This window comes from Thalassophryne amazonica, chromosome 6 (genome assembly GCF_902500255.1).
Source record: "Thalassophryne amazonica chromosome 6, fThaAma1.1, whole genome shotgun sequence".
NCBI classification, from domain to species: domain Eukaryota; kingdom Metazoa; phylum Chordata; class Actinopteri; order Batrachoidiformes; family Batrachoididae; genus Thalassophryne; species Thalassophryne amazonica.
In genome coordinates this window covers 80,393,044-80,415,011 of record NC_047108.1, presented here as the reverse complement: position 1 = coordinate 80,415,011, position 21,968 = coordinate 80,393,044, and the positions used below count along the sequence as shown (strand labels likewise).

Here is a 21,968-nt window from a genome sequence, read left to right as displayed (position 1 = left end):
CCCCTCAGTCAAAATGTAGAGCTGTGTAGAAGATTACCCACACCACCTGGAAAACACAGAAAGGGATCAATTAGATATCATGTAATCAAATGCTGCTTCAAAAGCAAGATATAAATACTTATGGCATACAACAAAATTCAAGATTGTGGGCAGCGTGACGGTCAAGTGGTCAGTACACTTGTTTCCAATACAGACGTTTCGCAGTTCAAGACCACATGTGTCCATTCTCCATGTAATGTGGAGTTGCATCAGAAAAGGTATCTGGCATAAGACGTCTGCCAAATCAACACGCAGATCCATATCAGATCTGCTGTTGTGACAAAGAGCAAAAAGGGAGAAGCCGAACACACTTACATTAAAAGAAAAAGTTCAAGAATGTGTAACAAGCGCCATGAATTCATTATGTGCTGACAACTGACATTTTGTAAAAAAATAAATAAAATAAATTAAAATGGCCTCAGAATTACATTATTAAATACATTTTAATATTAAAATGTAAGAATTAAGATATAAAAATAGCGCTAAAGAAATGTGCTGCAGAGATGCAGCCCATTTATTGTAAAAGAGTTGATTTGACACAAGAAATCAATTCATCCTCATTAATATACAAACTTGGAGATACAGACAAAACCTAAGTCATTGACTGCCTAGAGAGCACCTATGGCAGGGGTGCCCAAGTTCGGTCCTTGAGTTCTACCTTCCTGACACTCTTAGTTGTCTCCCTGTTCCAACACACCTGAATCCAATGAAAGGCTCATTAAAAGCCTGCTAACGAGTCTTTCATTGGATCTGCTTCATATTTTCTTCTCCACTGGGAACCGAAAAAAAAAAAAAACTTTTTGCGACTGCTTCGGTGATAGCAGCGGAAAACAAACAGTACACCGTTTACCTGTGTGAAGTTATACTGTGTGTATATGCAATTGTGCTCAAAAGTTTACATACCCTGGCAGAAGTTTTGCTTTTTTGGCCATTTTTAAGAGAATATGAATGACAACACAAAAACTTTTTTTCCCCCACTCATGGTCAGTGGTTGGGTGAAGCCATTTATTGTCAAACAACTGTTTCCTCTTTTTAAATCTAAATGACGAGAACTACCCAAATTAACCTGATCAAAAGTTTACATACCCCCCTGTTCTTAATACTGTGTATTGCCCCTTTAACATCACTGACAGCTTGCAGTCTATTGTGGTAGTTCTGGACGAGGCTCTCTGATGGTAAAACTGCCACTGAATGTGTTTCGGACTTTATTTACATCAATTACAAAGAAATACAAATAATATGGCACTCTATGGTACATCTGCATGGAGTAGACAGTTCTCAAAAACTGAGTGACTGTGCAAGAAGTAGAAGAGTGAGGAAAGCCACCAAGACACCCAGACGTTATAGGCGTACGTGGCTGTGACTGGAGAAATTATGCACAGTGCAAGCTTTGCATTTTGTATCACCAGTTATCCATCGTCATGATGAAGTAGTATAGAGGATTTTCTTAAAAAGAAGACCTGAAAGTTTAGCTACAAATTGCCAGAAGGTACGTCTGAGATGCAAGCCTGGATTTGATCTGTTTTGGTGAAAGAAAATCCTTCGCTGCTCTACTCCACTATGAAGCTAAGAGTAGTTTCTGTGTTGTCATTCATATTCTCTTAAAAATGGCCAAAAAAGCAAACATTCTGCCATGGTATGTAAACTTTTGAGCACAACTGTATTGCGCAACGGAGCATAGGTTAAGTGGTCAAATCCCACAATATCGCACAGGGTTCAAACGAGACTACAGTGCCCTATTATATTGTTTTAAAGGTCTAAGGGATCCTCATGATGAAAACAGAAATAAATCTAATTTCAGAATATTATTTTTAAATAAATTCATATGGAAATAAAGTAGACATTCTAACAGACAATACATGTGTGTGAACAGAATGTCCATAGTAGGGCAAATTTGAGGATGAAAATATTAACCTACTGTATATCCAGCATAGAGCAGGGATAGTGGCCAAGTGTTTAGTGCACTTGGTTTCAGTGCGTAAGGCTCCTGGTTCACATCCCACCCCTGCCACATTTCTCCATGTAATGTGGAGTTGCGTCAGGAAGGGCATCCGGCATAAAACCTGTGCCAATTCAACATGCAGATCCACCTTGAATCTGCTGTGGTGACCCCTAGTGCAAACAAGGGAGCAGCCAAAGGGGCTTACTAACTGTATATCCAGCATACTGTCTCAATAGTGGCAGCACAGAAAAACATTTCTCTCAAGGGTGGCACAGTGTCGCAAGCATTTAGAGCACACTTTCCTCTCAAAAATAATGTCCCCAATTCAAGGCAAGTGTGCCCCATTCTCCGTGTACTGCTGGAGCTGTATCAGGAAGTGCGTACAGTGTAAAACTTGTACCAAATCAACATACAAGTCCATACTGGATCTATTTTGGGGATCCCAAACAAAAACAGGAGCAAACGAAATAAAGAAGGTGCCTAAAACCTTTTTTTTTTTTTTAATTCTGGTCCATGCTGAATTAATCTGATTTTTTTTAAAAGAGGTTCCAAAACAAATAAATGTGTGTATGCCCACCAGAAACAAAGCAAAAGATGTCATAAAGCCTTCTTTAGTGAGCTCCCATGTGCCACCATACTCTTCCTCGTCGATCTGCTGAAAACTGCTGAAGTACACATACAGGACGCCAGCATTGATGATGCAGAATCTAACAGCAAATACACAGAGATGTTGGTATTTCAGTATTTTCTTCATACAATCAAAAAGACAAAGCCCTGCCAGATCAGTGAAAGCTGCAGAGTTGGTGAAAACTGCACAGAATACTTACATGGCTATTCCCAGAAACCCTTTCAATGGTGCAACACCCCATATCACTCCAAGAATTACTGCAATAATCTGCCGAAGCCAGTAAACCACATCTAAAAACTCATCCTGCAAAGAAAACAAAAACAAACCTTATAAGACATTCTAGAGTACAAACAGTGACATTTAGAGCAGCACACTTCAAAGCAATAAACTACTACAGTGAACCAACTCCTGCACTGTTAAATGCATTTTAGTGTGGCGTTATGAAATTTCAGCTCCCTTATAAATGTAGGGGAAACCCTGTAGGACCAGATCTCTAGTACCAATCTTAATTTCATGAGGCTAAAGAAGAAACTGGCCTCTTACTTAATCGTATTTGTAACAGCTGGTAAATTATGCTACCTGAAGACTGAGCACAGAGCCAGTCTACTCACCTCTATTATAAATACACTATGGATGAGATACTTCCTCTTCTGACCCCAATTTATGGAGACAGGTTATCAGTTAATACATATTATTGACCTGATACCAGCAAATGTGTAGGAGATACTTCGTGACAGATGCTCCAATTGCACCAAGATGCACCTGGAATAAAGTGAGACGCCACTGTATGCATGTGCAGACTAACAGGAAGTACAGAGGAACAAGAAGTGGAAAGTGGTATTCTTGAGTGGTCAACCCAAGTAGGTCAGGTCATCGGTGCAATGCTCAATTTTACTTTCAGTCATTGTAACTGTTGCCATAACCCTAAAGGTAACCATTTCATCATCTGCTGTAAGAGAAAATAAATTTGACATTAAAAGACTCTCCCAGGACTACATTTGGTCTCACTCCAAATAGAAATAAATATATACTATCAGCGTTGTATCAGCTCTATCACAGTATAAATGACTAAAAACCCATATGGCGGTGTGTTCTATAAGGACAGCAGCAGACAGCAGAGTCACCTTTGCCACCACAACAAGCCGCCGTCTATTATACCCAACATTTCAAAAAAATTGCTGTGATTTTGTCCTCTATGTGTGTGTGTGTGTGTGTGTGTGTGTGTCTTTGAGAGAAAGAGACTGCAAAGGAATTTCATGGCCACTGTTGCCCCTCTCTGGCTGTAATGTCCCAAGAAATGAAAAAAAAAGAAAGAAAGAAAGCCTACTTTCAAGATATTATCTTATTTTGTCTGCATACTTTTACAAACAACATTGCATAATTCAAACCAAAGATGGCACTGTAACACGTGCTTTGACGCTTTGAATCAAAGCTTTTCACAACTAAGCTATAAACCAAGTTACCAACTGACAACATTAGATATGACAGTAACATTAGGTAATCCACTGTTAGCAGTCACCTGTGATTTAAACAGTACTGCTAAGCAGTAGTTTTTCTAGCATGATTGTAGCACAAAGCACTATTTGAAATTCTCAAAGCTTTCTTCAAAGCAGTTCTTGCAGGCTGAATTCAAAACAAGACAGTGTGCACAAATACTAAGCTACAATATCAAGTTATTGATTGATGATAACACTTAGACATCTGTGCTTTAAACTCTGCTACTAGACGGTGGTTGCTGTTACATATGGCGAGACAACTTCAAAGGCAGTTTTAAAGCATTTTCATGGTTTGTCAATATTAGGCATACCCCTATATAGCCTAATAAAGTAGTAATAACACCAACACCACCACACTGAAGGGCTGCCTGAACACCTTATAATGGCGGTACGCATGTATTCCTAAATAAACTGATAATTAGTTTCATTCTCAGACAAGATTAAAGTGAGTGAGAACAATGTTGAACTTCAACCCAATTACATACTTATTATTGTTGGTTATAAGTGCTCCTAAAATAACATGCACACAAAGAAAATAAAAAAAATGCATCAGAAGCCACCAAAAGCACCTTTTCCCCTAAATTTGCCTCAGGTTGACACCTATTATGTAATTTGTGGAATACACTGTCAGAGTATTTTTTTTCCCCCACAGGATGTCTGTAATGCTTATGACCAATTCACATAGGATATAAATGACAAAGCACTCATTAAATAGACCTGACACATGGTCAAAGGAGAAAATAACATTACAAACCCATCCTTTTCAGCCTAGTATCTGTGGCCAATTTTCTAATGCCTGGTTTCTGTATAGTTTATCTGACTGCTGCTCACAAGTCGCCTTCTTGTGCAGGAACTCTGATTTGGCAAATGCCTACTCCAGATAGATTTCTATATAGTTCCAAATGGTTTGCATCTTGCCAGCTGATGGAAATTAAGTCCAAGATGTAGTTGTTGACTTGCAAACATTCATGCGGCCACTGTCTGACTCATCTAAGGAAGTCAAGTCAAGTCTGAGAGCATGTGCTGGTGCCAAACTTCACCAAACACCATGGAAACGCCTTGGATCCTGCATGGCAGCCACCCAGGCACAAAAGGACCGTTTCACAGTCAGGGTATTCAAGCATGTTTCATGACATCCAAAAATAAAGTTGACCTTTTTTTTTTTTTTTTTTTTTTTTTTTTAAATGGTAAAGTTTCTCAAACATATCCAACTGCTGGATGTACTCCTTAATATCTTAGTGTGTCAGATCTACACAGTGGACACATGTATGATTTCAGTGACCATCCCAGATTTATAAATACCATTATGCCCAACATACTGTTGCTCTCATTAACTGACATGCTGACACAACTAAAATAAAAGTACAGACTCAGTTCTTCATGAAAGTAAAAACAACATGAATACCTTTCTTTGAAGTGAAATTAGAGTATCTTAAATTCAGTGGTTTTGCTCAGCTTTTCCAGAGAGGACAGGTTTTGACAGACTGGTTATGGATGAATTTAATAGAGCTAGGTAAATATCTTTCTGTGGCCGTACTCATAAGGATCAGTATCTTCAAAATCATAAGATCCTGATACTATCAGGAAGTGGTTATGGCTACAACAGCCATAACCACAAATATTGGGGCGACACTTATGGCAGCTACCGTAATTGATGTTCTGTGACTCTGTCCTAATTGCTAACTCCTGGTTAGTATAGTAATAAGTATCCCCAACTGTCATGCGGGAGACTGGGGCTTGATTCTCCGACGGGGAGAACAAGACTTTGTTTTTTCACTCCCCAACATTTCTTGTTTCAGTTACTCTTTCCATTAATGTATCTCTGGAAGATTTGAGTTATTTAGGCTATTAGAGTGTCATGTGACAGCCGTAATAATAACCTACCAACAGATACTTATCAAAAAGTATGATTGGCAAAGGACAAAAAAAGCAGGAAAATATACAGTGCACCTACCATGATGTGGCAACCCACCCACCCCAACACACAGACAGTGATATTACTTAAACACATTTAATGAAATACAGTGCAAGCAGTGCACATTGAATTGACTCTGTCAACTAATTGATAGTATTGGGACAGGTTCATCCAGGAGTCTGCAAGATGTCATTTATGACATTCTTTTGGCAATTAGGGAATGTGACAAGGAAACACCTCCGTTTCGGCGTGTCAGAGGACAAGTTAGGACATGCCCAGCTCTCCACAATTTCTCTGATACTTACTGGACTGGTAAGCATTGAAAGCCAAGATAGGCATGTCCCAACTTGACCCATGACACGCCGAAACGGAGGTGTTCTTTGTCTCGCTCAAACAGCGAATTGGTCGTTACGCACGAAGCCTCCGCGCGGCTTTCCATGACAAAATCTCTTGTTAAAAGTGAAATCTGCCAGAAAATGGCTGATGTCCAGCTCTTGTGATAAGCAGAGAAAGTGCACACGATGGTCTCATATCCACAGAGCCATCAGCTTAGAAATGATCTGGCGTTTTCTGCCTCGTCGTCGCAGCTCGGAGCGCGGCACGCCAAGCGTCCTTAAAGCCGTCCTTAAAGCTGTAATAACAGTCCTTATTCTCTGTGAAGCCCGTAAAATTTTCACCGAAAGCCAGAAAAATTTTTCAAATGGTTTCCAGGTGCCAGTCTCTAACAGCTTCTGAAAAAATTCTGATGGAAAAAAAAGTCTGAATCATTCCGCCATTTCCAGACAATGAAAATCTGACGAGCTGGCGGGACCACTCCTTCCACAAGGCGTGCTCACAGGCGAATAACATCACTGACAGGTGTGGAAAAACTCACGCATGCGCACGAGGGTTCAAGCTTGTCTGACGTAAAAACATATGAATGAAATCCATATAGTTTATGAAAAAAAAATAAAGAGGACCGTTACTTTATTGACAGACCTCGTAATCTTGCTTACTCGCTGCGTGTACCGTTTGTCAGGCAACGGCTTCCGTACTACAGCGTCGCCGTGAGGGGGGGTGGGGGTGGGGTGGTCCGGCGTGCTTCAAACACTCGTGCGCTGCAGAGTTCAGTGGCTGTAGCTTAGCCAGCACTGTCTTTGCTGAAGTCAAATGTTTGGGCGCATTTTGGATTTTATTATTTGCTGCATAAGATGGTAAGTGCTACGGGGGTTTGTTGTTCATTGGGTGGTTATGTGTGTGAGGGTGGGGGGTGGGTGTTGGTGTGTGTGTGTGTGTGTGGGGGGGGGGGGGGGGGCGTTTTTTTCTTCTTTTTTCTTTCTTCCCCCTTTCTTCTACTTCCGACTGTGTCTGGGCAAATGGCCAAGTGGGTGCCCGAGTTTGGACAACAAATTTATGACGCTTGATTTTGCATGGCCAACTCCTCTGCCTCACCTGTGAGATTTATTAGTTGGAATATTAAGGGTCTGGGGGGCTCCATTAAGAGATCCCGAGTCTTCTCCCATTTGAAACGTCTCAAACCTGATAATGTTTTTTTGCAGGAGACCCACATGAGGACTAGGGATCAGGTTAGACTGAAGTGCCCCTGGATCTCTGATGTGTTCCACTCGAGTTTTAACTCTAAAGCCAGAGAGAGGGGTTGCTATTTTGGTTAGTAAATCACTTCAATTTACAGTATCTAAGGTATCTTCTGATAGTGATGGCAGGTTCCTGATTGTTTCTGGTACCTTGTTTCATGTTCCTGTCCTACTGGTTAATGTATATGCGCCGAATTTTGATAACCCTCACTTTATGAATAAGCTGTTTGAAATCCTCCCATCCCTGAATACTCATTTTTTAATTCTTGCAGGGGACATGAATTGTGTAATTGATCCTGGACTTGACTGTTCTAGATCAGGCTCTACTCAGTCTCTCATGTCCAAAGCCCTTTGCAATTTCTTGTCTAACAATAGTTATGTTGACCCCTGGAGGTTTTACAACCCAAATGCTAGGCAATATTCTTTTTACTCTCGAGTACATCAGTCATTTCCCTGCATTGATTATTTTTTTATTGATACTAAATTGATTTCCAAGGTGACAAGTGCTTCATATCATCCTATTGTTGTTTCAGATCATGCACCGGTGTCTTTGGACATTCGGCTTTTGCATGGACCTCGCTATCCGACCCAGTGGAGGTTTAATTCAGCACTTTTATCAGATGTAAAATTTCAGACTTTTATTACAGCTTCGATAGATGATTTCATTGCCCTCAATCAGCCTGATACTGACCCAATTTCCAGCTCATTGCTTTGGGAGTCCTTGAAAGCTTATCTACGCAGTCAGATCATCTCTTATTCTGCTCATTTAAAAAAGGCTAGAATGTCTAAAATTGAGAAGCTCACCACTGACCTGGCTGACATAGATCGCCAGCTTGTGGTGGCCCCGTCTGACAATCTTGCGAAAAACAGAGTATCCTTGCAGACTGAGTTTGATCTCCTTACAACTGGTGATGCTGAACGCCTTCTATTACATTCTCGATCCAGATACTATGAGTATGGTGACAAAGCAGGCAGACTGCTCGCACATCAGCTGCGTCGGCAAGCTTCTTCACGCCTGATCCCTCGTGTCAAAGATGACTTTGGTGTTTTGCAGGACCAACCATTAGCCATTAATTCAGTTTTCTCATCATTTTATTCCTACAGATCAGAACTATCACCAGACATGTCTCAGATGCATAACTTCTTGAATAATCTTGAATTTCCGGTCTCCCGGGGGACTGTGTTGGATGAATTGGATCTTCCACTAACTAGTAAAGAACTTAGTCTAGCCCTATAAAATATGCAAAACAACAAGGCGCCGGGCCCGGACGGATTTACAGTGGAATTCTATAGGGCCTTTCACACCAAACTCATTCCATTGCTGCACTCAGTCTACGTTGAATCTTTGGCGAATGGGTCTCTTCCCCCTACTCTGAGGCAAGCCTCCATCAGTGTGCTCCTAAAGAAGGACAAGGATCCAGACCTCTGTACTTCGTACAGGCCCCTCTCACTAATGAACGTGGATACTAAGATGCTAGCAAAAGCTCTTGCTCTTCGTTTAGAGAAGGTACTTCCATCTATTATTTCTGAGGAGCAGACCGGATTTATTAAGGGACGCCAGCTTTTTTATAACATCCGCATGCTTTTTAATATCATTTATACTGACAGAAACACTACTACACCTGAAGCTGTAATATCGGTTGACGCAGAGAAGGCATTTGATAGGGTTGAATGGGATTATTTGTTTGCAGTTCTCTGCAAATTTGGATTTGGTAATGGGTTTATATCATGGATACGCCTTCTTTACACTTCACCATGTGCCAGCATCTCCACCAATGGTGTTCACTCCGACTATTTTCCTTTGAATAGGGGCTGTAGACAAGGTTGCCCTTTGTCCCCGCTTCTGTTTGCACTCGCAATCGAGCCTCTGTCCATCTACTTAAGGACCTCTAGTGCTTTTAATGGTATTACTCGCCTGCGTACGGAATTTAAACTGTCACTATATGCTGACGACCTGCTATTGTATGTGTTGGACCCGGTTTGCGCCGTCCCGGCTATTCTCTAGTTCTTTCAGTGGTTTGGGTCTTTTTCCGGGTACAAGGTTAATGTCGCCAAGAGTGAATGCTTCCCGGTCAATGATCTAGCGTTACAGCTTTCACAGTCTGATATTCCTTTTAAGCTGAGCTCTGCTGGGTTCAAATATTTGGGGGCGGTGGTAACTAGAAACTGGAAATCTCTTCAATCTGATAATTTCTCCCCCCTGTTGTCTGAACTTAAAGCAGATTTTCAGAGATGGGGCTCCCTTCCTCTCACTCTGATTGGGAGGATTAATATTATTAAGATGACCGTCTTGCCTAAGTTTTTGTTTCTGTTTCAGTGTCTGCCATTATTCTTACCCAAGGTATTTTTTAAAACTGTTAATCAGGCTATTTCGGATTTTTTATGGAAAGGTAAAGTCCCCAGGATTCGTCGGACCGTACTTGAGAGATGTAAATTTGATGGGGGCCTCTCCTTACCTAATTTCCAATTTTACTATTGGGCAGCTAATATTTGCAAAATTGTATTTTGGTTGAACTCAATGATGGTCCCCTGGTGTCGTTTAGAAGCACAATCGTGTCCTTGGTCCTCGCTGCCCGCACTTCTGACCAGCCCGCTACCCATCAACCCCTCTGGCTTTACTAACCCGGTGGTTTGCTCTACCCTCAAAATATGGTCCCAGTTCAGAAAGCAGTTTAAATTAGAATTACCCTCATCTTTAGCTCCATTATTGAAAAATCACCTGTTCAAGCCTGCGTTTACTGATGCTACTTTTACCCAGTGGTACGATAAGGGCATTAAGTGTTTTAAGGATCTTTACAAAGATGGTGTTTTTTGTACTTTCACATTCCTTACTGTGGAATATTCCATTCCATCCTCACACTTATTTAGATATTTCCAAGTAAGGAACTGTGCTAAATCTGTTTCCCTCATTCCCTCTTTTTCCTCCCACGCAGATTTGTGACGACTTTCTCGATTTGAAGCACTCCCAGAAATCCCTCATTTCCAAGATTTATAATACTATTTTATCTTATGAGGCACCCACTACCGTGAGTACTAAGGAGGCCTGGGAGCATGAGCTGGGATTGACCTTTGATGTAGCTTGGTGGGATTCAGTACTGGACAGAATTCATAAGGCTTTCATATGTGCCCGGCTGACCCTTATTCAGTACAAAATTCTCTTTAGATGCCATTACTCCAAGGCCAGGTTGTCGAGGATATTCCCAGACGTGGCGGACACATGTGACAGGTGTGGTGGCTCGCCGTGTCACCTGACACACGTTTTTCTCTTGCCCGTCTCTGACACGTTTCTGGCAAACCTATTTTGATACACTTTCAAGGGTCTTCTCTAAATCCGTCGGGGTTTCTCCACATCTGGCAATTTTTGGTCTTCCTGATAACTATCGTCAATACTCAGCTGACCAATTGGAGGTTTTGGCTTTTACATCATTAATAGCCAGACGCCATCTGTTGCTACATTGGAAAGCCACTCAGTCCCCTTCTCCCACACTGTGGATTAATGACGTTATGTCTTTCCTGAAAGTGGAGAAAATACGCTATTCCAGACGTGGTTGCCCGAACAAATTCATTATGAAATGGCAATGCTTTTTGGATTTCTTTTCTGACCCATCTTGAGATTTGCCAATCTCCTCTCCTTCTCTTCTCCTCTCTTCTCATTCTCCCTCAACCCCCCCCCCCCCTTTTTTTCTGTAGTTTTCCTGTAGTTATTTTAGGTTTTGTATGTGGGTGGGTTTTGTTATATATGTAAAAAAAAAAAAAAACATAAAAAACATGTTGAGAACACAATTTTTGTAACTGGAAGTTGTATTCTGTAATTTCTGTGACGTTTTCTAATAAATATATTAAAACAAAAGTTGCTCTAAATATTGTAAAATGTGATGCAAATTATTGGTTGTGTTAATAGGGTTTTAAAAAGGAATAGTTTGCACTATGTGGCATGCTTAGTTATCATGTTACAGGGTAACATATGTCACATGCCATAGAATCAAATGGACGTCGACATTGCTCTACCTTTACCTTGCAGACCAAGCAGTCAACACAATCAAAACCATTTCATTTATTAATCCTATTAGTTCAACCAATAATTTGCACCACTTTTTACCAAAATTGGAGCAACTTTAACTTCTAACCCCTGTACAAACTGAAATTGACCTTTGTCACCATTCTTGTTCTTTTTACCCCATAACTCCATAACATTCAGTCATAGATAGTCCAAACTATACCTTTTTGGCATTGTTGTGATCAGATAAATAATGTGGTATAGCTTTCAATATGATTGGAGCATTTTTAAATTTTGACCCCTGTGTAATTCTTCAATTGACCCCTACCTGGCCGCCTACTGAAAATTCAAGTGGCTACTCAGTTTTTTCAAAAGAGTAATGTCTAAGGAGTATTTGTGCCAACTATGGTGCTTCTTTCCAGAAATGAACAATTGTTACAGTTATCTGCTCCACTACTAGGAAAGCATCTGGATGGACTATGTTTGGAATGTCCACAGTCAGAGACAATACAGCATGTTATTATGTATGAGCGATAATAAGTAATATACAGTGCACCTACCATGATGTGGCAACCCTCCCACCCCAACACACACAGACAGTGATATTACTTAAGTATTCCAGAGAAAGGCAAGAGCTTCTCTCATAATTTAGAAGAATAGGCCTGAAAGAAGATTCTGTAGAAGTATTTTTGGACATAGGGTCAAGTGGGAGGGGGAAGTGTTGGCTTTTTAAATACTTGAAAGACACTGAACTCTGACAGGATTTAGTACTGCTATAATGGACTGATACATAAAGTGGCAGCAATGCAACAATAAGGATGCCGGCTGCCGTTAAATGGCATAGAAGAAGAGAGGTGTGCTTGATTTAGTACACAGACAGATTTTGAGAAAGTGCATTTCCACAATGCCACCCCCCCCCCACCCAAAAAAATAAAATAAAAGTTAAATAGCTACAGAGAATGTTACTTTCCATAACCGGCAATCAATGTACAGCTACGGAAAGCAATGCTTTCCGCTAACCCTAACTATACACACACACCATATATTATTATTATTTATTATTATTTCACAGCTACAGAACCAGTTCCTAGTATTAAACTCCCAGAAAAGGCATTTTTGACAGACAAAACCCCTTATCTCAAGATGTTTATTTAGAAACACCAATTACCTTTGTTTTAAAACTATTTCAGTATTTTTGGTTTGAGTAGGTCCAGAGGTTGTAAACAATACTACTTCCACTCTGTAACAGCTGAACATGTTAATGGAACATCAGAGAAAGTAAAACTGAAACAAGAAAATTATACCTAATAGAAAATTAGGTGTAGAAAATTATTACCTATTAAGCCTTCAGGTACATTCATCTGATGATCTGTATATTAAAAAAATCCTTATGTTTGACCAGTTATTTGGACTCTGAAAATGGGGAAATGTGTGTATTTTTTTAATGGAAGATTTTTGTTAAAGCCCTTGAATTGAAGCTAAATATTGTAAAAAAATAAATGAAAATATATGCTATTTTACTCATAATGAGCTTTGCATGCTAACAATGCTAAAAGTTACCAAACTGAATAAAAGGTTTTGTGTTCATTATTTTCAAAAAGTAACAAATGTTTAGAAGTATGTACACCATGCAAGTTTAAATGAACTAGATATTGTACTAAATGAATGAAGTTGAATAGAGTGTATACTTGTGCCATAATGTGTTTAAGGGTTTCATCATGATGTCAAATGAATGAAAATGTGTATGCCGATGCTTTGATAGGTGTTCAACTGATTTATGATGGTTTTGAAATGATACAATATTATACGGTTTGATTAATGATTGAAATATGTGCTTATGATGAATTGTACTGAACATGTTGAACTGCTGACAGATTTGTTGACTCTCAAATCAGTAAAGTGTTTTGGTTTAAGGTTTTCATAAATAACGTATGCTTAAGTAGGGTGTAACATGGTTTAAAACATGTCAGACATTGACCATTTTTTAATAAAGTCATGACTAATGCCTGACATGTTTCATGATATGTTCAAAGGTCATGAGGTCAAGATGTGTACTGCAAATAATAGTTGTTGCCTCTGTTTACAATCAAATGGTTTATACATTTATGTTTGAACTATGCTGATCAATAATGAACAGTTGAATGACTATTGTTCAAAATTAATTCCTGCTTCTGCATAATGTGAGTGATTTCATACTTTGACTGTGAAAGAACTTTCCTTCCACAGGGAGAACAATGACTGGGTTATTTGTTATTGGGGAGGCAACCTCGAAAGTGTCTGGAGAGACACAATAACGCCACTGAACTGAACACATGGACCTGTTCTCATACGGAGCTGAAAACAAGAAAACAGTGATTCTTTAACACTATTCAACATTAATTAGTTACTTTGCCACGAAAGGCAGAAAGTGGGGTGTATGTGCTGGTAAACCTCTGCACCCAGGGCAATTATCAAATCAGTTCCCATTACAACATTGGACGATTAAGGATTAACAATGCCTGCTTTATTCCATGGAGTTACATGCTTAGACTAGGAGCCCCGCCCAGACAGATTGACCTGCAGGACTGGGAGCCCGGCCTGGACAGATTTCTGAACTGCAAGCTTAAAAAACTGTTTTTGAAAAGAAGAGTGTTCTTTTTGCTGCACATGCTGTGGGTATGGGTTTTGTGGTGTTATTAAAGATGTGTATGCATTCTGAACCCATTTTTGCGCAATGAATGATTTTTGATGACTGATCTGCTCTGCTGTTTTAATAAACCTGGTAGGATTAACTTGAATTCAAATTACTGTTGTCTGTGTATTCTATTTGCACTGCCCACGGACTCACGGGGGGAAACCTGAGATTTTCTATGTTTTGAGTAAAGATTATTTTTGTAGTTTTTTTCCCCAACAATATCTAAACGTGCACATCTTGATGGTTCCATGGTGGTGTATAAAAAGCAACACCGTGATATTCCTTCGATCAGCAGCCAGTAAAAGACCAGCACAGATTAACATGTCTTCTTATATTTGTAGCAGCTAAGTCGTTAGCATAGCATAACTAGCTCCAAATAGCTGTCTTCGTGGACACCCAACAACAAACTGTGTGCAGTCTGAGAACTTTATGGTACAAATAAGCTCCAGTGCCACATTAGATAAGGCAAAAAAAAAAAAAAAAAGAGGCCAGCTGACTGACCTTGTCCTCCCAAACAGCGTTACTGCTGAGCGCTTTGCTCCATGTGGACTGTTTCACTCCCCCGTTCGCCAGATGACTTTCTTCTTTCCTCTTTAAACTGCTCGTCATTCTGTGCTCTTCCTGTCGGCCACACACACACAAAAGCGACGACCTTAGAACAGCCGACAATAACACAGCCGGTCGTTCCCGTGGGAACAGCGTTATAATGAAATCTCAGCAACCGTTTGAAGGAATTTACGCTCCGCTGATTTGACAAGTTTCAAGCCTAACCTTAAAAAAAAAAAACCCGACTGCGCATGTGCAACGTTTGACCTCCCCACAAACCGAAGCCTAGCCAATGAGAGAGTGCGACGTTTCTGAGCCGGTTTTATTTTTACCAGGCACAAAAAACAGCGACACCTAGTGGTGGAGATCTGATCTGTATGATGAATTTCCTCCGTTATAATTTTCGTCGTTTATTGTGTGCGTCCTTTTTCTTTTTTTAAAGAACTGACAAATATGTTTTTTCTTTCCTAAAATAACACGTCCACAGTTTTATTCAAAATTTACCTGTGTGAAATCGATTGATTTATAATGTCTCTATTTGATATACCATCTATTTACATAACATGCAAATAAGGTTTGAGGGCAAAAACAATTTACAAGGGTGATTCTTTAACTACGGGCACTATTGGCCTTGTAAATGTAATTTCCACCACACCATTGCCTTACAATATAAAGCGCCTTGGGGCAACTGTTTGTTGTGATTTGGCGCTATATACATGTGCTCTGATGTCACTGTTTATCTCCATAGAAACTAACCAAACAATCTTTCATACAAACTGTTTAGGGACATTACAGTGTTGTGGTGGAAATTACGGCAATAGTGTGGGACAATTACATTTTGTTTAAAAAAAAATCACAACAGTTGTATGACATTGAATACCCCAGATGTTTTGATTATTTTACTGATATTTTATTCAGAGATATTTTAAAACATTAGAAAAAACGTTTCTTTACCATTCATTTTTATCATTGAAGATCAAAAGTCTGGGTGTGGGACAAGCACAAAACGGCAATATTTGCATATAATGATGCTGAAAAAAGGTGAAAAAGTCATAGACTACTAGAACAAATTTCTTAACACACTTTCATTGTAAAGATAACTATAAAAGTGTGAAATTTCCCCTTTTTTCTGTTTTTCATACAATATGATCAAAGGACATAATAAGTGCCCATAGTCTAAGAATCACCCACAAACAGCTTCTGCCCTTCATTAAACCTTTATGCTGTTAAAGTAATGAATTTGTTAATCTCAGTTATTACTGACAGGCAGCACGGTGGATTAGTGGTTAGCACTGTTGCCTCAGAGCAAAAAGGTTGTGTGATTGATTCCCACCTGTGACCTTTCTGGGTGAAGTTTGCATGTTCTCCCCGTTTGTGTGCTCCAGCTTCCTTCCACATCCTGAGATTTGAATGACTGTATACATGCAGGTTAGGTGAATTGGAAACTTTAAAGTGAGGGTGTGAATGTGGTTTTATTTATTTATTTTTTGTCTGTACATGGCCCTGCGACAGATGTCCTATACAATGAAGACTGTCGCTTGATCAATTCCCGGACAGGATGGTGGAGATGGAAATGACTGAACAGGTCATTCCTCATAATTTGATTTGTTAAAGTTACAGTATGTAGGATTTAGGAGTCTTGATTGCCAGACATGGAATATAGCATTCATAGCTATCTGTTCATGAGTGTATAATTATCTCAAACAAAGAATTGATGTGTTTTCATAAGCTTAGAATGAGGACCATTCCCATGTACAGATGCACTGCATACAGAAACAAAATTATTTCACAAAAACTAAAAACTACCAGGGTCAAAATTATTAGCCCCCCCCCATGCTAATACTCAATTGTGTGTCCTTCTTGTTGGATAACAGCCTGCAGTTGTTTGATGTAATTTTCATGAAGTCTCAGACATGTCTCCTGAGGAATCCCAGGACATTTATCTTTGGCCAATCACTCAAGTTACTCCAGATTTCATGGTCTTCAGGCATGGACCTTGGTCTTCAGTTCAGCCCACGGATTTTTAATTGGATTCAAGTCAGGGCTTTGTGCAGGCAAGTCAGTAATGTTCACTTTGGTCTTTCAGAGGTAGTTCTTCACCAGGTTTTTGGTCATTGCTGTGTTGGAAGACAAAATGATGACCCAGACCTAGTTTTGCTGCTGACTGCTTGAGGTTTTCTTTCAACACCTTCACACATCCTACTTTCGTCAACATTCCTTTCACCTTGAGAAGATTCCCAGTTCCAGATACACTGAAGCATCTCCACAGCATAATACTCTTATCTCTGTGTTTCACTGTGGGGACGGTGTTCTTTGGGTTATACACCTTTCTTCAAACATAACATTTCTATGGCTAAAGAGCTCTGGTTTTGTCTCATCTGACCAAAGATATGCTTCTAGGATGCATAATCTTTCTCCAGGTTCTTCTTCTTTGTCTTTCGGCTCTTCCCGTTAGGGGTCGCCACAGCAGATCAATCGTTTCCATCTCACCCTGTCCTCTGTATCTTCCTCTCTGTCACACCAAGCACCTGCATGTCCTCCCTCAGCATATCCATAAACCTCCTCTTTGGTCTCCCGCTTCTCCTCCTGCCTGGTGGCTCCATCCTCAGCATCCTTTTCCCTACGTACCCTGGTTCCCTCCTCTGCACATGTCCAAACCATCTCAATCTCACCTCTCTGACTTTGTCTCCAAACCATCCCACCTGAGCTGTCCCTCTGATATGTTCATGCCTAATCTTGTCCATTCTCGTCACTCCCAAAGAGAATCTAAACACCTTCAGCTCTGCCACCTGTCTTTGTTAGTGCCACCATCTCTAAACCGTACAACATATCTGGTCTCACTACTGTAAACTTTCCCCTTCACTCTTGCTGATATTCTTCGGTCACAAATCACTCCTGCCACCTTTCTCCACCCACTCCACCCTGTCTGCACTTTCTTCTTCACCTCTTTACCACACTCTCCATTACTTTGAGCAGTTGACCCCAAATATTTAAATTCATCTTTTTTCACCACTTCTACTCCTTGTAACTGCACTATTCCACTGGGCTCCCTCCCAGTCACACACATGTACTCAGTCTTGCTTCTACTGACTTTCATTCCCCTGCTCTCCAGAGCATATCTCCACCTCCTCAGACTAGACCCAACTTGCTCTCTACTCTCACTACAGATCACGTCATCTGCAAACATCATAGTCCATGGGGACTCCTGTCCGATCGCATCCGTCAACCTGTCCATCACCACTGCAAAGAAGAAAGGACTCAGAGCAACCGTCGCCTTGAATGAGTCTGTCATTCCTACTGCACATCTCACCGCTGTCACACTATTCTTGTCCTTGTCCTGCACTACCCTAACATACTTCTCTGCCACTCCAGACTTAGTATATTTCAGTCTGGCTTGAAGGTGTGTCTTCTGCAGAAAAGGAGTTTTTCTTGGTCTGCAACCCCGCAGTCCACTCCTGTCCAGGGCTCTAATGATTGTCCAAGTCTAAGTCACTCACTTGTCTAAATCACTCACTAGTGTCTTGGCAATTGTTCTGGATCCTTAGATACATACATCTCTCACAAGTTTTCTTTCAGAGTCTTTGAAATCACTCTCTTGCTACCTCTGTAGTGCTCTTTGAATTTTTTGATACTTCTCACTCCAGTTCTTGACACAAATGCTGTGTTAACTTTGTATATTCTTCTCCTGCTTTGTGAGCATCAACGATTCTTTTCTCAAGTCTAAACTTATGTGCAGACGCGAGTTGAGGAGCGGACCAGCGTCTGACTGAACCCAGCGCTAAAATAACCAGAAAGCGGTTCCACAAACAAAACAAATTTATTTCCCTTTTGTGCAATAATTGTGTACAACATAAATGTGCGGTTGTCTGGCGAGGTGAAGGACGACGCGCTCTCCAGCGCCCAAATGGATCGAAGCCCGACGCTTCTGGACCCAGACTCACCGCTGAACACCCCCCCAGGTGGACACAACAAACTGACTCTATGAAGGATGGAAAAGGTGAGGTAAGTCAACAGCTACAACAAATATCCTTCAAAGGCACACACTATCAGCAACACATTCAGGTCTGAATTTAAGCTTTATGTAAATGAGCAGCTTCTCACAACAGGTGGAGGATCATCAGTCCATACGCCACGGCAGTGAGAAGCGAGCTGCACAATTCTCAATGTTCAAATATACTGCGTAACAAAATACCAAATTACTGTTAACACTTATTCAGACAATCATCACCTCTGATGTGTGCTGACAGCATGTGTCCCTCACCCGTCCTCCTTCACAGGCACGATGTGTCAAACCCAGGCGCGGTCCTCAGCGTCTCACAAACAAACATCACAAGGTCGAGTTCCCGGCAATTCTGCTTGAACCACTCATGGCTTAAATGCAGAACGCCATCTCATTATCTGCTTCAGCTGAAAGTCTTTAAGTTTACACGTGAGCATCATCCACAGGTGCAGCTAATAATGCTGATGAGGGTGAAGGACTCTTCTGCCAGCACCTTCTCCACAGACAAAAAACCAGTTTGCATACCACCTGGAGAGCAAAGAAAAGAAAACACCAAAATGTCCAGCCAAACCCCCCAACACACAACAAAACTGTTATCTTTTGATGCTTTGTCAAGTGACAGCTCAAACCCTTACTGAAGTTTTTATACTGTATGTACATCGAAGATAACCCTGAGTTTTAACTTGATTTTACCAGCTTTGAACATTACAAAGTTAAAGCACATCATTGCACAACAGTGGTTTGTGCTACAGTACAAAAAAGGTCTGTTCTTAAGGCGGCTAATCATTTTGACCCTGGCAGTTTTTGTGGAAATAATTTTATTTCTGTGTGCAAAGTAATGTAAGCATCTAAACAGGAAGACAGTGGACGGGAAGGAGAGGAACAGTAGTAGCAAGTAAACCAGTAGCAATCAGTATGTATGGTATTTATATTTGTGTATTTATGTTTATATTTGGAAATTGGGTTTTTTGTTTACTTTGTTTTACTTTCACTTTTGATACTCTGTGTGCTTCTTACCCTGTGTGCTGCTATACAATGCTGCTGAAACCTCAATTTCTCTGAGGGAGTCGGTGTGCTTCTTACCCTGTGTGCTGCTATACAATGCTGCTGAAACCTCAATTTCTCTGAGGGAGTCTTCCCAAAGGATTAACAAAATTCAATCTAATCTAGGATATTTAGAAATGCTGTGTTGAAAATTCCTGCTCTGTTATAAAAAAAAGTACTTGGCAAAATTTAGAAGAAAATGTTAAATTTCATTGGGGCAGGGGCTAATAATTTTGTCATCTGTATATATGATGGCCTCATTCTCCCCTATACACTGTTTAATGTGTGCTAGTGCAGGCTAAACAAAAAAATTGAAAACCCGCATTTTTATGAAACAGAAAATCCCACATCCCATCCTACTGTGTATTACAATAGAAGGTAAGAGCATGAATACTGGTAATCAAAGAAGCAAAAACATTAAGGGAAACAAACTCATGACCAGCCTTAGCATCATGCAATCTGCAACCTGACCACTAGATGACACTAAACCCTAGATAATGCTACACACAGTTTTAATGAAATGGTATTTTTATTGTATATATCTGTTTCAAAGCTTTCTAAATTTGCTATCTCATTAAAAAAAAAAAAACAAAAAAAAAAACATTATCTTGGACTTGCAGCAGTCAGAATGGATTTTTTTTAATAGGTCCATGGGCCAAGCAGATTTTTGGTACCACTTAAGGGAACTAAAGAACACTTGAAATCCAGCCTCGGTGGACCATGGCCTACACTAAAATGTATGGTGGACATCCCAGGGTGGCAGGTAGAGCTCGGTAGGGGTAAATGAAGAATGACACAGGGGTCAACATTTTTTAAAAAATGCTTTAGTCATATTGAAAGGTATAAATGAGGCAGGAATGGGTTTACTCGTATATTAAAAAAATAAATTAAGTTGACCACACAAAACATGAAATATCCTGAGTTCATACTGTCTGCAATGAAACAGAAGTAAATGTAAGAATCACCTTTTTTTTTGGCATTTTCTATACTGTCCCAACTTTTTCTGATTTGCAGTTTTCCAAAAATAAATAAATAAATAAGTAAGAAACAGGGAAATTGATCATAATTTTATTTGATATTTGATCATATTCAAATGTAATGGATGGAATGAAAGTTGATTTCAAAAACTTGTGAAATGTGACTCAGGTGTTTAACATTTGTGGGCCACATATCTGTTATACAAGTCATGTGACATAAATACAGTGTGGAGCCAAATAATTTCTTTTTTGACTCGCATCTGGTCTTTCCTTGCAGATTAAGATTTTTATTTTATTTTTTTATTGTTTAAGATATGTAACAAGTGCATTAGGATATTGGAATTAGTTCATTTTGGTTTGGGTCAGATCAGGTTCAACTTTCCATTGATCTCGCTGTGGTCCAGTAGATTTTTTATATATATATATATATATATATATATATATATATATATATATATATATATATATATATATATATATATATATATATATATATATATATATATACACACACACACACACACACACACACACACACACAGTAGTGTTCAGAGTAATAGTAGTGCTATGTGACTAAAAAGATTAATCCAGGTTTTGAGTATATTTCTTATTGTTACATGGGAAACAAGGTACCAGTAGATTCAGTAGATTCTCACAAATCCAACAAGACCAAGCATTCACGATATGCACACTGTTACGGCTATGAAATTGGGCTATTAGTAAAAAAAAGTAGAAAAGGGGTGTTCACAATAATAGTAGTGTGGCACTGTCAGTGAGTTCGTCAGTTTCGTGGAACAAACAGGTGTGAATCAGGTGTCCCCTATTTAAGGATGAAGCCAGCACCTGTTGAACATGCTTTTCTCTTTGAAAGCCTGAGGAAAATGGGACATTCAAGACATTGTTCAGAAGAACAGCGTAGTTTGATTAAAAAGTTGATTGGAGAGGGGAAAACTTATACGCAGGTGCAAAAAATTATAGGCTGTTCATCTACAATGATCTCCAATGCTTTAAAATGGGAAAAAAAAAAACAGAGACGCGTGGAAGAAAATGGAAAACAACTATCAAAATGGATAGAAGAATAACCAGATGGCAAAGGCTCACCCATTGATCAGCTCCAGGATGATCAAAGACAGTCT

General features: G+C 39.9%; 1 protein-coding gene across 1 annotated transcript; it reads right to left on the bottom strand.

The window, feature by feature from the left end:
• rab5if (RAB5 interacting factor) lies at positions 1 to 15,050 on the bottom strand. Its single transcript, XM_034172597.1, has 4 exons — positions 14,767 to 15,050; positions 2,809 to 2,912; positions 2,559 to 2,688; positions 1 to 46 (listed from the first exon to the last, which is right to left on the bottom strand). The coding sequence occupies exons 1-4, from the start codon at positions 14,872 to 14,874 to the stop codon at positions 5 to 7; spliced, it is 384 nt and encodes a 127-aa protein (XP_034028488.1). The 5' UTR covers positions 14,875 to 15,050; the 3' UTR covers positions 1 to 4.
• Between the last annotated feature and the right edge of the window lie 6,918 nt (positions 15,051 to 21,968).